The following is an 18493-nucleotide window of genomic DNA, read 5'->3' as shown; positions in this document are numbered from 1 at the left end:
TGTTATTCATGAGTTTCGCCGCAACATCGAGTGCATGACCGTGTGTGTAACACGCACGTGTGTGGGCTAGCCTCGCTCGATCATTTCGAGAGGGCGCACGTTTTCACGGACAATCGTATTCGAATAGTATCTATGTATCCGAGAAGTGTGTACGCTAGGTCCATGCTATAATCACCTGGAGAATATACTAGTCGAATACCGTACGCCATGTGCCACCGTACCAAAAGAAGGGCTTGCGCTTGGGGTACGGCGATCGTGCGTATAACCAGGGAAGAGTTAATGTAATTTAACTCTTCCCTGGTATAACTACTGTATAAATAAATACTATTCCAATTGTACGACGTAAACGTTTACAAATGATATTTTATCGGAGCGCCATAATGAACAAATCTTTTCATCATATTTAGTATAACATCATGCTAAAATGACTTGAAAACTAGGCCTAGGCAGAAGCAGGTTGCCGTTACGTTAGTTAGTTACTGTAGCTAGGCCTAGCCTACTCAGGCCTAGAAAACGAGGTGACGATAGCCTAGGCCTATGTACAATCTCTGTGGTGAGGCATTTATGTTCGGTGTATAAGACGCACCCTAAATTTAGAGGTCAAATTTGCGTGTCAAAAGTGCGACTTATACACCGAAATATACGGTATGTATTAATCATCGTAAATTATGACACAAATAATAATTCTTCAGTTTTATTTAAATTCTATACTGGTTATTTGTTTTTTTTGACAAAACTCTTCTTAATTTTTTAATTTGGAACATTGCTCTTTGGTTGGCAAGAACTAATGTTTGTAACGCTCCATTGCCTCGTAGTCCCAATTATCATACAGGTGTGTGGTGGACAGTCATTTTGATTGGCCTACTTTTTTAATCATAACTTGAATCATGAATTTGATTGTATAGGAAGTTGCCAACCACATCCATGTCAAGGACTATTGTTATAATTATAGTTAATTATTGTTGATTAAAAAACAATTTGTTGGTGGTAAATGCATTTTTACAGGATGTAACCAATGATGACTGCATTGTCTATTCATTTTTGGGCCTTTTAAGGGTATTGATATTGTTTTGAATATTTATGAAACATTTCTAAAACAAATTTCTTAATCTACAGCCCTGGATTGTCCCACTGCTGCATAAAGGCCTTTCTCAACTGGTTCCAGTTGTTCCTGTCTTGGCTATGCTGTGGTATCAGTCTGTCAAGCTCATCCCTCCATCTCTAATGAGGTCTCTTTCTTTCTCCATATAATGGTTGTACTCAATTATCAATTGTGTCCATCTACTATCGTGTATCCTTCCTAGGTGCCCTACCCCCCTCTATTTCCAACAAAAACAGTACATATGATTATTACGATAAAATGTGTGTTTTACTGAGACTCGGGTACAGGCCTTGAAAAAAGACAAATATTGTCCCAGTTGTAAATTAGGCTTGACACAAATCGTTGTATAAATAGATAAAATGACATGGTAATGATCTGTGAAAAAGGATAGATAAAATCTGTGTCCAATGAAAGTGGTAATAACATCCATGTTTTGTTATTTGTAATTAACCGATTACAGTAGTATAGTTTATCCGACTACCAAAAATACTTTGGAAGTAATCAAAGGGACAGTGCTTTCAGACAATTTTAATTCAAAACGATTTACACTAACTTGGTTCATACTCAATAATGTGATTCAAGATAAAAATCATTCATCTTATTTTTTCTACCAACATACCTTTGAAATAATTAAAGGGAGAGTGCTATCTGAATTAAAGTTTTAATGGTTAAAGCGGTTACATTTTCATAGAAAACTGAACCTTTAAAGTTTCGTCCATCTGCCAGGGTCATGGTATATAAATGAAAATCACTGATCCCGTAATCACATCAATGTAGTTATACTATTTTCATGTAAACATGTTTTTCTCTAAGGATTCCAGTTAGGAGATAATGAGCTATAGAAAAGTGAACGTTTTCACAGTTTTAAGCCTTTTTGGTTTGTTATTAACAGTCATTGACTTCTGTATATCTACTGGATGAAAGATATCGTTTTGATGCACAACTTGGTCACCCAACGTTTGACTTTTGTAACAGACTTTTTCTCTTGGGCAATAATCGATAATATTATGAACAATGATGTTGTTATTTATCTTCTTTATTTTATTGCCAATAAATGTAGCATTTTATTTGTTGACAAAAAAAACATTTGAACCTGATTCTACACATAAAATATGTGTAAAGTTCTCGTATTAAATCAAATTTACTGTACATAAACGAGCGGTAACTAACAGTAAGCAGAAAATCACATAGCTTGTCCCACTTAGAATCTGTATCTATCCTGAGCGGAAAATGCCTGTCTCTCCCCATTGTGTGTAAATGGTCATAACATAGATAGTTTTTTCTGGGGAAAATATATTTATGATATAACAGTGTATTAGTTTTATTTACACTTGCACTGATGAAGGCCTAGTGTTACCCGAAAGCTCTGCAAAATGTCTTTCTTCCTGTTTTACTTTATTGTTTTGATTTAGCTTTTTCTCCATTGAGATCCAGCCACTGATACACACAGTATTATCTTTTTTTCAGTAATTTGCCTTTTGATTAATATATTAATTTTTAAAAATAAAATAAAGTGAAAACATTTTAATATACTAAGTTTGTTGTGATTCCAATTTTTGTTTTCAACTTCTATAAATAGCTGGATATTTTACCAACTACCAGCTGGTCCTTATAAACCTTTATATCACAAGTGGGTCATTTTATTATTTTATCATGAAATGAAAATTAATGAAGACGTCAAACTTTTTTTTTCTTAATATTTCTAGATTGCCAGCCATTTTACTTTCATTTTCTTTGAATTACATCCGCATACTTTGAAAACATTTTTAAAAGAAAACAAATCTATGGGAAAATAATTCTTCAATTTCTTCATTTTATCCCATTTATATTTACTGTACATTTGTCATTTTTTATCCATTCCTGATAATCATTAATTGTATATTTTAATGCCAAAATTAATATAGTAAACTTATCCAAACAATTAACTAGAAAAAATTAAATTAAACAGAAAGTGTAAATATTTTATATCAAACAAATAAAAATATTGATATTGTAAATACTTTTATATTTTTTATGTTTGTAACTTTTATAGTTTTAATGTGCTGTACCAACCTTTTTTCCCCTGTAATTACATTTTTTAAATTTTTTGTTTAAAACATGTAATTGGCCAATGGCTGTTGAAGTATAATTGAAATAAATCAATTAATTTTGTAATAGAAAAAGAGAAATGTTAAAATGTATAAAGAATTTAAAGTACCCCACTGTTAACATTTAATAATGTTAAAATGCATCTCTAGTGGATAAATTTCAAAAGTGATTTTGGTAACTCATTTGAAAGGCTGTATTTCTGGCTCTACTAACGCATTGTAGGAAAGTGATAAGATTGGCTAAACTAGCACTAGTAGTTACTTAGATGACTCTACACATTTATCCTAAATAATTGACTAAATTAAATTAAATTTGCATCTGGTGATGTTTGATTGATTTTTCCATAGGCCTATTTTTATGGGTTTGATTTCATAAATTTATGAAATTTACATTTTTATGATTTATGTTTTTAAATTATGTCCTTTGTGAACATATTTATATTAATTATTTTGTTTATTTGTTTGTTTATTTATTTATTATAAAACATAAAGATAAAATTATACACTTCTGGCAATAATTCTAAAAATTATGTTTTTATCAAATTTATCAAATGTGTTCATATGAATACATTTATTTGGAATTGTTAGAAAGAAAAAAAGTGAAAAAAGCAGTCTCTGTATATACTTTTATCATAATAACTCATAATATATTAGAATCAGTGAAAAAAAGTTACATTAACAAATATGATGACAAAAAGACCAAACTAAAGCTCTGTCTACACTATCAAACTTTATGTGACAAAAAAAAATGTGATGTGCCCAAATTTTGATAGTGATGATGTCATATCACTACCATATTTAAGCATATCACTATCATATTTGGGTACATCACACTTCAAACTAGTTTGATAGTGTAGACAGAGCTTAAATCAACTCTTGCTACTCAAGTTTAGCCTTACGTAAAATGTAAGAAAATACCTTTAAACTTTAAAGGAAAAATTGTACTGATTATCTGATATAATAAGCAGAATCATAACAATTTGATGAAGCTTTGTCTACACTATCGAACTTTATGTGACAAAAAAATGTGATGTGCCCAAAGTTTGATAGTGCAGACAGAGCTTTAGTGAAGAATAACTGTTGACAAATGACAAAGTAAAGCTCTAACTTTAAAGAATACATTAAAATCACATCTTGTGATGTCAATCTTAATTTTGGGAATCAAGATTACTTGAGCAATAATTGATTTTGGCAGACTTTGGTGTTTTTAGATTTTCCTACCAAATCCGGTTAGATTACACCAATCACAAATTCCGTTTATGGCTAATTAAATTATCTACATTAATACTATTTTCTTTCTTATCAGCCTTGGTTTAATTTATGAAACCTAAAATTAGGTCAACATGATCATTTTATTTTCTGAAATGTAATGGTGTTCATGTTTCTATGGCAGGTAAACAGTAAACCTGTAGTGACTAGCTTACAACTCGATACATACAAATATGTAAATATATTTATTTTGTGCCTTTCTTACATAGATAAACCCTTTCTCTAAAGAGAAGATACATTTTCTAAAAGAAAAATTCCCATTTACCCGTATAGTTAATGGTATCGTCCATTCTAACTACTTGCGCCATAATTTTGTGCCTTACCTGGATAAACCAACAATAGCCCACTCTCCAAAGAGAGGATACATTTTGTAAAAGAAAAAAATCCCATTTACCCATATAGTTAATGGTATTGTCCATTCTACTTAATTGCGCCATAATTTGTTTTCCTAACACCATGGTTAAAAAATAGAAAACATTAATAGATATTTATTAGAAGCCAGAATAATAATTATTTTTTGTTTTTGGAAAGTTTTTTAAAGTAAATGTCAACACTTTAGTGTCGTATTCAAACTCAAATTAAAATAATTATGGAAAAATGTTAAATACAGTACTTGATTAAGTGTTTATTTCTTAAATATAAAGAGCATTACCAATTTGCGACACGTCACTATAGCTTAGAATCTGAATTGCATGTTCTTTAAACATAGCATGGTGTTGTAAACAGAATTAACGTCATTTAAAATTTGAAGGGAGATTTATTTTTCCGTTTATCACAACAGTACATGTGGAAAAATATTAATTTATAGCAGGGGTACAAATGTTTTGTTCCTATTTACTTATTGAATAATAAATAAAAATAAACTTTTCACGTGCTAACCAATTTTCAGTCAAGTCTGAATATTGAAAATAAAAATATAGATTTACGGTTTGGAAAAATAACATGTGCAAAATGTGTTATTGCTCCGTCTACACTACTTTGTGTGACAAAAAATGTGATGTGCCCATAATTCTATATACTATATTTGGGCATATCACACTTTTTTTTTTCAAACTAGCTTGATAGTGTAGTAGAAGCTTAAAATTTGGCAGAAATTGTAAACATTTATTTTGATCTTACAACAAATAAGCAAAAAAAGAAGCGGGCTTGCAGAAAATAAAAAAACAAATTTAAATAAAATATATACATAATAATAAAAAGTAACTCTAGGTTTATATCCCATCCTCCTCAACATCCTCGAAAAAATTACATTATTAGTATCCAAATCATTGTATTACGGTTATTAATATCATTAAAAAATCATTGTTGTCGTATCATGATCATTAAATCCCTGGACATAATGGAAGAAAAAAACTTAATTGAATTTGAAAAGTAAAATGTGATTATTTTATTACGATGTATTTAATAAATGGCAAACTATTAAATTTACTACGATTCAGATGTGTGTAGTCATTTTTTATGCGAGCAAACTTTTTTTTTCTAGTTTTTGGGGACAGCCTAATTTTATTGCACATATGATATACAATGGATATTTAAATGATATTTTCATTTTCATGTCATCGTCATCTCAATCATCATAATAGTATCAACACCATTGTCATTATCAACCGTCTTGTAATCTCATCAAAATCACATTATAATCATTGTCATCACTTTATTATCATTATCATCTTAAATCACCCTTATACACAATATACCACTTAATCTGCAAAAACTGTGTTAACAAATTTGCTCGCATAAAAAATGACTACACAAATCTGAATAGTAGTAAATTTAATAGTTTGCCATTTATCAAATACATCGTAATAAAATAATCACATTTTACTTTTCAAATTCAATTAAGTTTTGTTCTTCCATTATGTCCAGGGATTTAATTTTAATAGATATTTAAAATAATTTCAATTCTATTACAAATGTGAACGAATCTACAAGCTTTGTTGCATTATTTTCTGAATATTTTATATAAGTTTTTAAGCTTTTAATTAGTTTTTGATAACTGCTAAATTGTGTCAATTTAACTACTTTGTTTTTCAATAATATAAAGTAATAATAATGTGAGTATGGCAGGATTATTCCATTAATTGGTACAAACATGGATAAATAAGTAATAACTTGGTACAAATAACATAATCTCCAGTACTGTAGTGTTGATGCTACCATGTTCAAGGGAGGGGAGGGGGGTTGGTGTCCTCGTAAAGTCAAAAACTCACTCTTGTAGTTGTAAAACAATGATATTTACCTCCATTTATTTCTATACCATAGTACACTCACTCCTACGCATGCATGCAGAGTCGAAAGCTACTTGAGTGTATGATTAGTTTAGAGTGTCCAGGGGTGTAGAAGCGTTTATGTGCTGGGGTCTGCCTGCCTGTTTGTCCAAGGCCCTCCTGGCTAGGCTTCCTTAACACTCACTCATACACTCAGACTGTAGGAATACCCAATTTCCTGCCAGTCTCGACGTTCCCACAGGATCAGAGCATAATAATGATAAATAATAATACAGATAATAGCTTCCAGATGCTATGGTCAGAAGCGGCTGTGAGTTTTAACGTTATAACATAGCAAGCTATGGCATGCAGTAGTTTAGAATGTTCTCAACACTTGTGGGCCGAATTCGCCAGAAGCAAGCTTGTCATTCAACCGAACGCATTTGCGTACCATAGGACCCCAGTGTTCACGCTGATTGCGTGAAATTCATTATGTGTTTTCAGATGGTCAGAAGTTTGCGACCAAGATTTATAGACTTCAAAACCCAATGGGTTTACAACAATATTTATGAGTAGGCTTGTTTTACCAAACAAATAAAAAATAAAACACATTCTAATGTATAAAATAAAACTTTACGTACTGAACATATATTTTTAATTTTGTACTTCTAAAGCTCTGTCCACACTATCAAACTTTATGTTACAAAAAAATGTTATGTGCCCATATATGGACATGATGATGTCTACCATATCACTACCATATCACACTTTTTTTGTCAAACTAGTTTGATAGTGTAGACAGAGCTTTTAACTACTCACTCACACTCTAAAAATATCATAAATAAAATGACCATATAATATTAATTATGGTTACCTCAACAATATAATATAATTATTTATTAATTATTACGTATACACATTTCAGTAGAAAACAAGCATACATTTTTTATCGGAACATGGAACTTGTCCCAGCATTAAAAAATACAAAAACAATAAAACAAACTAATATAAAAACGTACACAGCAGTATCAATATAATATGTTGTTGGCTGCATTGAATTTGGTGGTGACCGAATTTCTGGTTTTTAAGCGTTTCAAGTTCTAGGACTTAATCCTGTCGGATAAAAACAACCCACTCCTTAAGCCTCGTAATAAGACTTAGTTAAAAAGCACAACTTCCATCCTGTTCACTCTAGATATTTTAACATGAATAAAAGATTAAAAAAAAGTATTTAAAAAAAATGTGTGAACTAGGACTCTGTTCTACATACACAATCCACATTACATATTTTTGTACCCAAAAGCATTCCATGTATTTCGTCGTCGTGTACATTTTCTAGCATCCCAAGGCGACTTGTCTATTTTAAATGCGTGCTCTATGTTACGACGATAATCATAATTTTCATGCATTTTACGATGATAGGGTAAAAGTGAAACCAGTTTTTTCATTCTCATTAATCCCATTCTTGACAAAGTCTCTTTTCTTAATTGTGAATATAACTTGAGGTATTTTATATGAATTAAGGTCACTGCAACAGATATGTGTAGTTAATAGTACTTATGATCAGAATACTTGGGTTGGATTTGTACTGATTAAAATCACAAATTGAGGCAGACATGAGTTTTTTAACAATACTTTCATCTGGCGCATAACACCAAATAATTGTTTGAAAATATATTTAAAACTATAATCTACCACATTTCTTCTAAATTTGTGCTCTCAAATTCTAAAAAAAGATGTATTGTCCCCCAAAAACATGAAAACGGAAGATTAATAAAATAGGCCATTGTGCAGTTTTGATATAGTTTATTCACTTCTGTAAATAATATTATTATTTAAATGAAACGGTTCATTTTAACCAAAAACCATTGAAACCACTAGTTTTTGGTCAAAGAGAAACTATTATGGCATATTAAACAAAAAAATTGAAGAAAACAAATTTTGTTAGAGGGACAATATATCTTTAATTTAAAAACATTACCCAAAATACAATGCACTCGATGAAAAGTTTAAGTTGCTACCGTAATTGACACATGGTCAACATCGGTCAATCATAAAGTTACTTTATAGCAAGAATTTGGGAGTAATTTTTTAGTTTTTAATCCATTAATTTTTCTCTGCAGAAACAGGCTCTATTATTCAAATAAATTTGGTTTGCATCTTGGTTAGGCGACTTTTTCCCTTCTTTCATTTTATATTTATTTATTATTTTCAGCATTTCAGATTAAAATGTTCTATTTTTCTTTAAAACAATTAAATAATACACGATTCACAAAGCACACTCATTAGTAACTTGTAGTAACTGTTGTCAAATATGTCAAAGCTGATGTTATTTCTTAAGGTCAAAGACTTATCCTAGTTTTTTTTTTTTTCAATAAAAAGCACGAATTTCTTTTTTCTTAGTCATCAAAATATTATCATGATTTTATTACAGACACATACAACTAGTTTATGTTTTTCAACAGATAGCCGTTTTGTTTTTATTTTTGTTAGTACATTTTAGAAGTGTTAACCAATGATTTTAAAAAAAATGTGGCGTAACCGCTATGAGCGCTTACTGGTAAAACCCAGAGGCCCCAGGGTTTAAGGAGCCCTAGAGCATCAGCAGCCCCAGTGCATCTACCCAGTATTGGAGGGCCCCTCAGGAGTGCTACACCAGGGACCTTTGCCTATTGTGTTACGCCACTGAGAACCTCTACTGAAGGAGACATCCAGGACCCAACAAAGTGTGCACTTAAAAGGAGGTATCTCCTGAAACTTTGTACAATCTTTAAAATACGATACCACTGTCCAGATCATAGTGATTTTTTGCAGTCACATAAAGCGCATAATCCAATTTCTGTTTCTGTATATCTAATGACCATAATAAATTTAATAAAGTTTATTAATTTTTTTTTTACTTTATGTCTTTTAGGATCTCACAAATATGAAATTGTTTATGGAATCTAGAGACGTAGAAGAGTCCTTACTAAACCGTGAAACAATGCCCTGCCTTAATTGGTGCCATGACAACAAGTCCAAGCTTAAAAAGATTAAGGTATAGTAGCATATAAGTATTTTCTGTAATGTATTTACTGTAATTCTGGCAACAAACAGTGGCTAATTATGAGAAGTCCAAAGAGGGATTACGCCATTTGTGGGTTGGAGTAATGACGACAAACGATAAAGGTAAATAATAATACATTTCACAACTAATTATACTCCAGACTTAGAAGAAATAACCTGGCAACCATTTCTGTCAATTCTCGGAAACTATTAACCATCATTTCTAGCAACTGAAATCCAATATTTTTAGTTTTCTTAATTTATATAGTATTTTATAATTAACTGAACCGTTTTAAAGCCTTATACAACATCGCATCCATTCTGATTCGATCATTATTTTTCAAATAAAACATGTTAAAGACGCTTTAAACCTTTGAAAACTATACGACCTAATAAATGTCTCAAATTACACATAATAAAATGGTTGATTCCACTTTGATTGATTGATGATAAGCCGTTTGATTGACAACCATCTACACACTTCAAATAGCTATCTCATCATTTAGAAACAGGTGCTTTAATTTAACAGTTCATTCGTACCTTAAGTAAAGATACGTTGTCTGTCATTAAATTAGTCGGCAATTTTAAAATGAACCAGTGTACCGAGATAACCCTATTTTTCAAATAGCTTGGTGTTTTTTTTAAAGTGAGATTTATGTTTAATATATCAAGTTGTGCAGACAGGCTAATACTGAAAGTTAGATAAACTATATAATGATAATATAATAGACATAAACTGTTCGTGAAGTTTTTGGACAAAATTTGGTCGGTTCTAGGTCCGGTTTTGGATTAATGTTCTTACAGACATTTGAACCTTTGTTGGAATGTATGGCCATTGTAATCCAACTTGATTTTACAGAGCTGGATGATGAGCTGGACGATGACTTGGCCAAATGATGTGTCATATACAGAAGTCTTAAGTTGTCACAAATAGAAAGCGTATTCTATTGCAATGATCTTTAAATATCGCAGACTGTCATTAGTAGAGAACTTTACCCGGGCTTAGGTCTAAAACCTTGTCAAATGACTCTCTTCTAAATCCTGGGTGCAATTCTTAAAATACAGTAAATAATAAACAGGCCTATTACTCACTATGATGACTAAATTTAAATTTTTATTAATTCAAAAATCAACTGTAAAATTATGATAGGAATGTTGAATAAATGTAAATTAAAAGGGCAAGGGATAAGTATATCCCTCCTTTTATCTTCAAATGTTATGTACTTTTAATTATTTTTAATAAAATCTTCAACAGAACATCACGAATACAATTTCCGTTTCATTTCCAGCTGCCAAATTATTAAATTAACAACATTTAACTTGACGAATTCAAAATAAAAAAAAAGAAAAACAAATTATTTTAACAAACAACGTTTTTTCAACCTTTTCATGTACGAAAATTTCTATCGATAACTTAATCTGATATAAAATACTGTATAACACATGCATTGCCATTTCCAATTACGTAATCTACGATTCTGAATACTTCTGCTCTGAAGATAAAAGAAATTGTATTTGACGATAGACAGGTACATGCGTGTGTCTTGCGTCTGCAAATTTAAATCAAGACCGCAAACGCCGTGTTACCTATTCAACTGGTTTTTCCTTTGCCGAAAGCAAGATTCCTGTTTTTTTGCAAATAAGCCCTTTAGCAGGAAGTATGTTTATTTCCCCTTATATTTTTATTTATCTGCGAAAACCAAGCTTCCTCCCTCGGGCCGGCACTCGGTAAATTTAACAAACTGAAAAAGAAGAAAAATCTTTTTTTTTTATTCATAATTATATATTTAAATCCTTAGTCAAAAAGTTACCTTTTCAATAAGAAATGAATAGTAGTTTTTTTTCAACAATTTTAAAACGTTTGTCACATTTATTTTAAGTTTTCAAATAAAAAGCAAAGTCATTCAGGCAAGTTAATTAAAACTTCTTTTATTAGTTGCCTTCCTCTTTCCTAATTTATCTTTTTTTCCATCGATTTCTTTCTGTAATTACTTTCCTTCCCGCCTGGAATTATTATGTGAGTGAAAGACAGTCTTGGACGTGGAATATAAGTATCTCTCTTTTTCTTTCGGGTGATATTTTAAGCTTATCCTCATGCAGAATGTTTGATTTTATGTTTTCTAATTCAATTATAATTTGGATTTAATTTCAAATTTTAAAGCTGAAAATAGCTAAGTGCAGAAGCAAGCGTTGACCAATATTTGTAGTGGCCTGTCTTCTCTCTTGTGTAAAGATACCAGTTGACTGTTTTACTGATGCCTGGGTTGTGTTCTCATCTGCTTCCACTGGACAAAAGCTCCAGCATTATCAACAATAGTTTATTTGTTATTATTTGTTATTCATAATTATTAGTTTACCAAGTTACTTTATTGTGAAAACATAATAAACCTAAATCCATCGGTTGTTTTAATTTTCTGTACCAAATGCAAATATGTCTTTATAGTTTTTTTTTTTTTTCGTTTGTCACTTGAGAATGGCTTTAAATTATTTTAAAATTACCACAAAAAAAAAACACATGACTGCTTTAGAACACATATTATATAATATATATAACATCTGTTTAATATAATGAATCATTATTTTGTTTTTTTTTAAATATGTTAATATTCTTGAACCTGAATACATACTTGGTTTTTCTTTCACAATTTCAGTTTTTTGTTTATTTGTATATATTTGTGGAAATTTATTTTTTTATTGAGGAAAACAAACTCTGAAGATATTGAATAATCCAAAATGTTATGATGGTATGAAATACATCATAATATATACAGTGAATAATGTCATTAAAAAATGACTCTAATCATACATTAATGACCTAATTCTTTTTGATTTCTAGTTTCTAATCATGCTTTTTTTCTTCTCCACATTTCCTTTCCCAGAGTTCATTAGAATTTAATCTCCGTACTCAGCAGTTTATTGAGTTGATTAGGGGCAACAAACGACTGGAGGCTGTGAAGCAGGCACGGAAGTATTTTAATGGCCTAGAGGGTGATCAGCTAGGCCAGGTACAGAAGGTTATGGGGCTCTTAGCATTCCCGTCATCAACGGATGTTTCTCCGTATAAGGTAATTGTGAAAATACTTTCATACCAAAATATTTTGGTATTAAAGAACAAGTTTATTGTTTTGCTAATTTAACCATCATGAGCAAAAAATAGTACAGTAAATAGATATAGACATAAATAATTAATATATATAATTATAATTTATATTACTAATAATTCCACAAGATGTTTGAGCCTACTACTACTACCGTTTACCAATTTTAATTCTTTGAAAGAATTGTGTTGGTCACTCTTCTATAGATCTATGTATTTCATTTAATACTAAGACTATTTTTTTCTTCTTGCTTTCAACTAATACATGTTGTAATCTATCCCTTATTACAAAATGATTTCACCTCTCGTCGACTTTATCACTTAACCATTCAAAATCATGTGACTGACTCTTTTCAGTATTTTCACATTCTTTTTGTTATACCAACGAACACGTTTCATTCCCACTGAGATTTTGTTAGAGGTTCAGAAGTTTATGGATGTCTAAGTAACTAAGTAAGTGTTCTCTTACCGTCTCCGCCGACTAAATCATATGTTTTGAAGGGTTTTTAAAAAAAAATGACATGCCCTTTAAGGAAGTCTGTATGATGAGTTGTCACCATCAATTTATCCTGTTTCATTTGTCCAGCAAAACCATCCGAATCTACAGAAAGCAATGCGAAGAAGCAGTGTCCGTTCTCCAAAGATAATTCAAAACATAATGAGTTCTACGCGTTGTTCATTTTGGCCAGTTAATGTCTTGTAACTTGTTTTTCTATTTCATATACGTTGTATTTTTTATGCCGATGAAGTATCTTGTTATGATGCGAGAAGAATTACCGATGATTTAATAATAGAAACGAAACGTTGTCGTCGTGCGTATATAAACGCCAACTAATAAACTTGTTTTTGTTGAACATTAAGATTCAAAAACATTTGCAAACAAATCTTATTGAGTTAATTGATCATTTCAGTTTGTAATAACTAATTCGAGACAGTGGAAATAATGCTAATTTCTAGATTACAGTTTAAGTTGATATACACATATTAATATTCTCATTTATGCAATTTATAGATATGTATTTATAAAAACCTTTTTGAAATTATTAATTCTATTTTATGGTACTACATAGATTGTTGAGTATGTGTAGTTTAACTTGCTATAGGAGCAATTTATGGATTCAGAACCATTAAATTACAAGTGTGTGTTACAGTTTATAGACAACCACAGAGGCAGATCCATGTTTTTGAATTAGAGGATCCTGAGGTGAAGAAATGTTGAACCTAACCTATCTTTAGCATTATAAACTTTGAAATGTATGGTGCCCCCAGGTTGGCCTGAATCCGCTTATGATCTCTACAAATATGAACGCGAGTTGTTGCATTATCATCAATTCTTGTTTTGGGAATGCTTCCATTGTTCGAGAGTCTACGGTAATGTCAAGATTTAGTTTTACTAGTGTTAGGGAGTTTTGATAGCTACATCATGTAAATCCACTGTGCTCATACAAAGACATTATTGGGATTCTAGGTCTGAGCTACAACCAACGACATAATATGCATCCAAGGAAATCTTTTTTATATGGTTTGGAATGCCATATTAAAGTAGTATTAGAATACAGTATAATAATGAATTTATAAATATTTGAATTATTTGGTTAATTTTAAATATTGGTCATAGCTAGCCAGTTTCATAATAACATCCATATAAATTATGAATATTCAAAATATAATATGCAATTTATTACTCTTATCCCAATACGAAAAAACTAACAGCTTGCGAAGAGCCGGTGCTTTTCGATAACGGAAAACCGCGGAAGATGGGAGTCTGGTGTCTGGATTGGAGGATGAGAGCGACAGGTGTTTAAGACAGCACCAACACCGTGTTACATTCACCAACATACTTTACAATTATTCTCGATAACTCCCGAGCATACTTATCGTAAACAAGCTGCTTATTACCCCAAATATGCTGAAATGACGACCAAATAGAAATTATCAAAATTAAAATATCACTTCCTTTACATGTTGTCTTGTCTCTTATGACTAAATTTGTCATCATTCGTTCGGAATTGTTTCCTTTCAGTTTCAGCCAACAAATATTTCTCTTCATGTTATTAAAACTTACTCGTTGATGTCGTGTTGACGCGAGAAACAATTGAGACACGACTCATCAAAGTAACCCTGCTATCTTGTCAATGTCAACGTGTGTAATTTGGTGACATATTGTATTTGTCACATTGAACAGATTGTTATTATAAACATTATATCGTACTGTTTCTTCTTAACATCATCTTCAACTACATTTGGATAATTGATTATAATTAATTACAGAGAATACTTATGTTAATAGTACTTGGATAGGTTATAGGTACAAGATATATGCATGAAGTGTCTGTAAATTGTTTTCTTGACTATTCCCCAACATAATATTGTTTGTTTTTGTTATTTATCACTTTCAATGGTGTAATATTTTTCTTGTTTAGACATAGGATTTGTCATTTTATTCGTATTGATGGATTGATCATTAAATATTATCCTTATTTTGTTCGGTAATTATTTACAATTATTTGCATCTTTTTAGCATCCAGATTGTGATTGGTCAGAATATTTTTAGATTTTTAATTTAATTCTTGTACATAAATGTCTGTGATTGGTCAGGATATTTTTAAACTTGTAGATCTGTTTAGAATTTATACAACAATGTTTGTGATTGGTCACAATATTTTTAAACTTGTAGATCTGTTTAGAATTTATACAACAATGTTTGTGATTGGTCACAATATTTTTTAACTTGTAGATCTGTTTAGAATTTATACAATAATGATTGTTCAGGATATTTTTAAACTTGTAGATCTGTTTAAAATGTATACATTAATGATTTTGATTGGTCAGGATATTTTTAAATTGTAAATCTGTTTAGAATTTATACAATGATTGTGATTGGTCAGGATATTTTTAAACTTGTATAATCTACTCAGCACTAATACTTTATGTTTCGCAAGCTGTGATTGGTCAGTTTGTTTTCAATCCTATTGATATGTTTCACAATGTAATACTCTTGACCTACAAACACATTGTCTGTGTTATGTTAAATTAATATACTATATTTGACAAGGAATTAATTTAGGTTTTTGAAATTATCATTGTCATAGCAATCTTCCCATTGCTCCAGAGGAAAACAACAATATTGTCGACAGGTATTAAATGCTTATGACACATTGAAACACATCTCAAAATCTATTTCTGACAACTAAGTGTTGTTAGCAAATTATTTCTTCACAGTTATAAATATTATACAACTACTGTTTATTTTTTGTTATAGTCGCAAAGACTATAGTATATATTTTACAATTATTATTTACAGTACAAACTTATGCCGTGTTTCCAAACTACCAAAAATTAACCGATAATTAACGAATTAAATTTAATTGATAAACTGCCTGCGGTAACAGGGGTTAACCGATTCTGCTTGAGAAAAATTAACCGATAATTATGTCATTCAAATAAGATTATTATTGGATAAATGCGTTAAATATTAACCTTTGACCTGAAAAACAAATCTTTGCGTTGTGGTTGGGCCCTTAGTTGTTCGGTAATGTCTGATCATGTGCACTTTATTTTTGTATGAATCTGATTTGGTAACAAATTTGTAATTTAACATTTTGTTAGGGCTGCGGAAACACAGCCTTAATGAATGTATTTATGTATAAATTATTATTTTTTCTTAATCTCAAAATTGAAAAAAAAATATTTTATTCTCAACTTTGATCATTTTGACTATAGTGTAATAAGTTAAGAGCAAATTTATCATCTTTAATTGTTACATTCCTAATTATATTTATTATTATTATTTATATAACACCTATATAAATTCCTGTCATTTGATTGGACGAATGTGGGTCACATGGCGTGCAATAGTACGCACTATTCAACGATCGTTAAATAGTACTTTTTGAAACATTTTTGTTTGTTATTTAGATGTTATATAAAACAAATAATGAATGTTTTGTATTCGTGCAATGGTACAAATAATGGCACTTGGTGAATGATGAAAGGTTATATCAACTCGGCTTTGCCTCGTTGATATAACCTTTCATCATTCACCTCGTGCCATTATTTGTACCATTGCACTCATAAACATTCATTATTTGTATATTATTTGTTATTATTATGTTTATTCATTAATGGTGCTTGCAGATTCCTAATACCACTATGCATAAGTTTAAAATATCAATCATTTATACTCTGAAGATTAACCAGAATTGTTTTCTCGCTTGTGTTATCTTTTAGGAACTACTGGACATCCAACGCTGGCACGCTCTTGTTGAGCAATTCAGGGAAGAAAACTACAAATTACATCAATTAAACAACTTATCTGTGTTTACGGTTACTTTGGAGGCTGGTCTGTCTGCCATGAAGACCCCGTATCCTTGTCAGTTGTAGGTTTAATTAAGCAATCAATGTTCAAACATTATACACATATTTAGTTTCTTCTCTCTGATTTCACTTAATGTTTTGTTCATTTCATTTATTTATTCGACCAATAAACAGATACAGAACAGAACAGAAACAATGGTCAGGGGCAACTAAAGCAAAACAATTACTATAACTCAAAGAGTCAGTTTCCCCTTAAAAAACATCGAAATACAAAAAATATTGCACCAAGTAAAACATTGTACAATTCTCTTAATAAATAATGTAAGCATACATTTCTCAACATACATTTAAGACATTAAATTCAGTAATTTTAATTTCTTTACTTTTATTTACATTTTTACATTCAAAATGTAAAAAAGAAAATGAACAAATGTTCATGAACCACATGGGGGCTTTCCATCATTTTTGCAATGTAATCATTTTGAACATCTTCGTTTTCCACTGTATACTGCTGAGTGAGGAGAGATAATATTGCATTGCTTTCTTAGGGACCTAAGCTAATAAAGTCTTCGCACACACCATGATTTATAGTGTGTTTAAATACTGATATTATACATGATACTCTATATAACATTTTAAAACATATTTTCTGGTTATTTGTTGCGTGTTTGTTCTTGATTATTTAACTATTTGTGTCTGTATGTTTTCGGATGATTTTAACCAGGGCCTCGCGTTTATTAATTTGTCTCAAATAAGGTCTCTGGACGAACGAGTCCGGAGCTTCTACGGCTCGATGCTCCAGATGTTATGTTCGCTGGCAGAGTTATATTTTAACTCAATTTTCTGTATTTTGTTTTTCATCGTATTTGTTGTTGCAATCTCCCTTAGTGAATTTTATGATGCTTGTATGCAAATGTTATTCTGCCTGGCTTTAGTCAGACTGTCCATATGGTCACCAGGGCGATGTAATGGATATTTATATGTGTTTGTATAACCTGGCAAATTCCACACCCTTAAGCCAATTAAAGACGGCACAGGTGTTGTGTAGTCTTGACTAATAATTAGATAAACGAGTAATATTTGTTACAAATCGACTCTTGAGGAAATGTTATACATTAGATATTCTTATATATTCAAGGGATTTGTGTACAGCTAATTATTATTGAAATTAATTTGACGTATTAAGCACACACTTGGCTTATAAGCAAGAAGTTACAGGTTCGAATCCAACTACAATTTATCACACAGCTTTTGATTAAATTTAAAAAGCACCCTAAGCTACTGATTTATAAAAGCAACACCCTAAGCTACTGATTTATAAAAAGCAACACCCTAAGCTGATTTAGGATAAATCAACAATACGTTATTC

The 18493-nt window shown here is 30.7% G+C and overlaps 1 protein-coding gene across 1 annotated transcript in view; it reads left to right on the top strand.

Annotated features, from left to right (window-relative positions):
* The window catches only part of LOC140046203 (E3 ubiquitin-protein transferase MAEA-like), a 48885-nt gene that overhangs the window by 20065 nt on the left and 10327 nt on the right, over positions 1–18493 (top strand). The window contains exons 5-7 of the mRNA XM_072090766.1: positions 9580–9702; positions 12590–12775; positions 17038–17171. Of these exons, the coding sequence (XP_071946867.1) occupies positions 9580–9702; positions 12590–12775; positions 17038–17171 (443 nt within the window). The remainder of the gene's footprint in view (positions 1–9579; positions 9703–12589; positions 12776–17037; positions 17172–18493) is intronic.

Source organism: Antedon mediterranea, chromosome 4, assembly GCF_964355755.1.
Source record: "Antedon mediterranea chromosome 4, ecAntMedi1.1, whole genome shotgun sequence".
In the NCBI taxonomy this organism is placed as follows: domain Eukaryota; kingdom Metazoa; phylum Echinodermata; class Crinoidea; order Comatulida; family Antedonidae; genus Antedon; species Antedon mediterranea.
The sequence above is the reverse complement of the archived record's forward strand: the minus strand, read 5'-3'. Positions and strand labels throughout refer to the sequence as shown.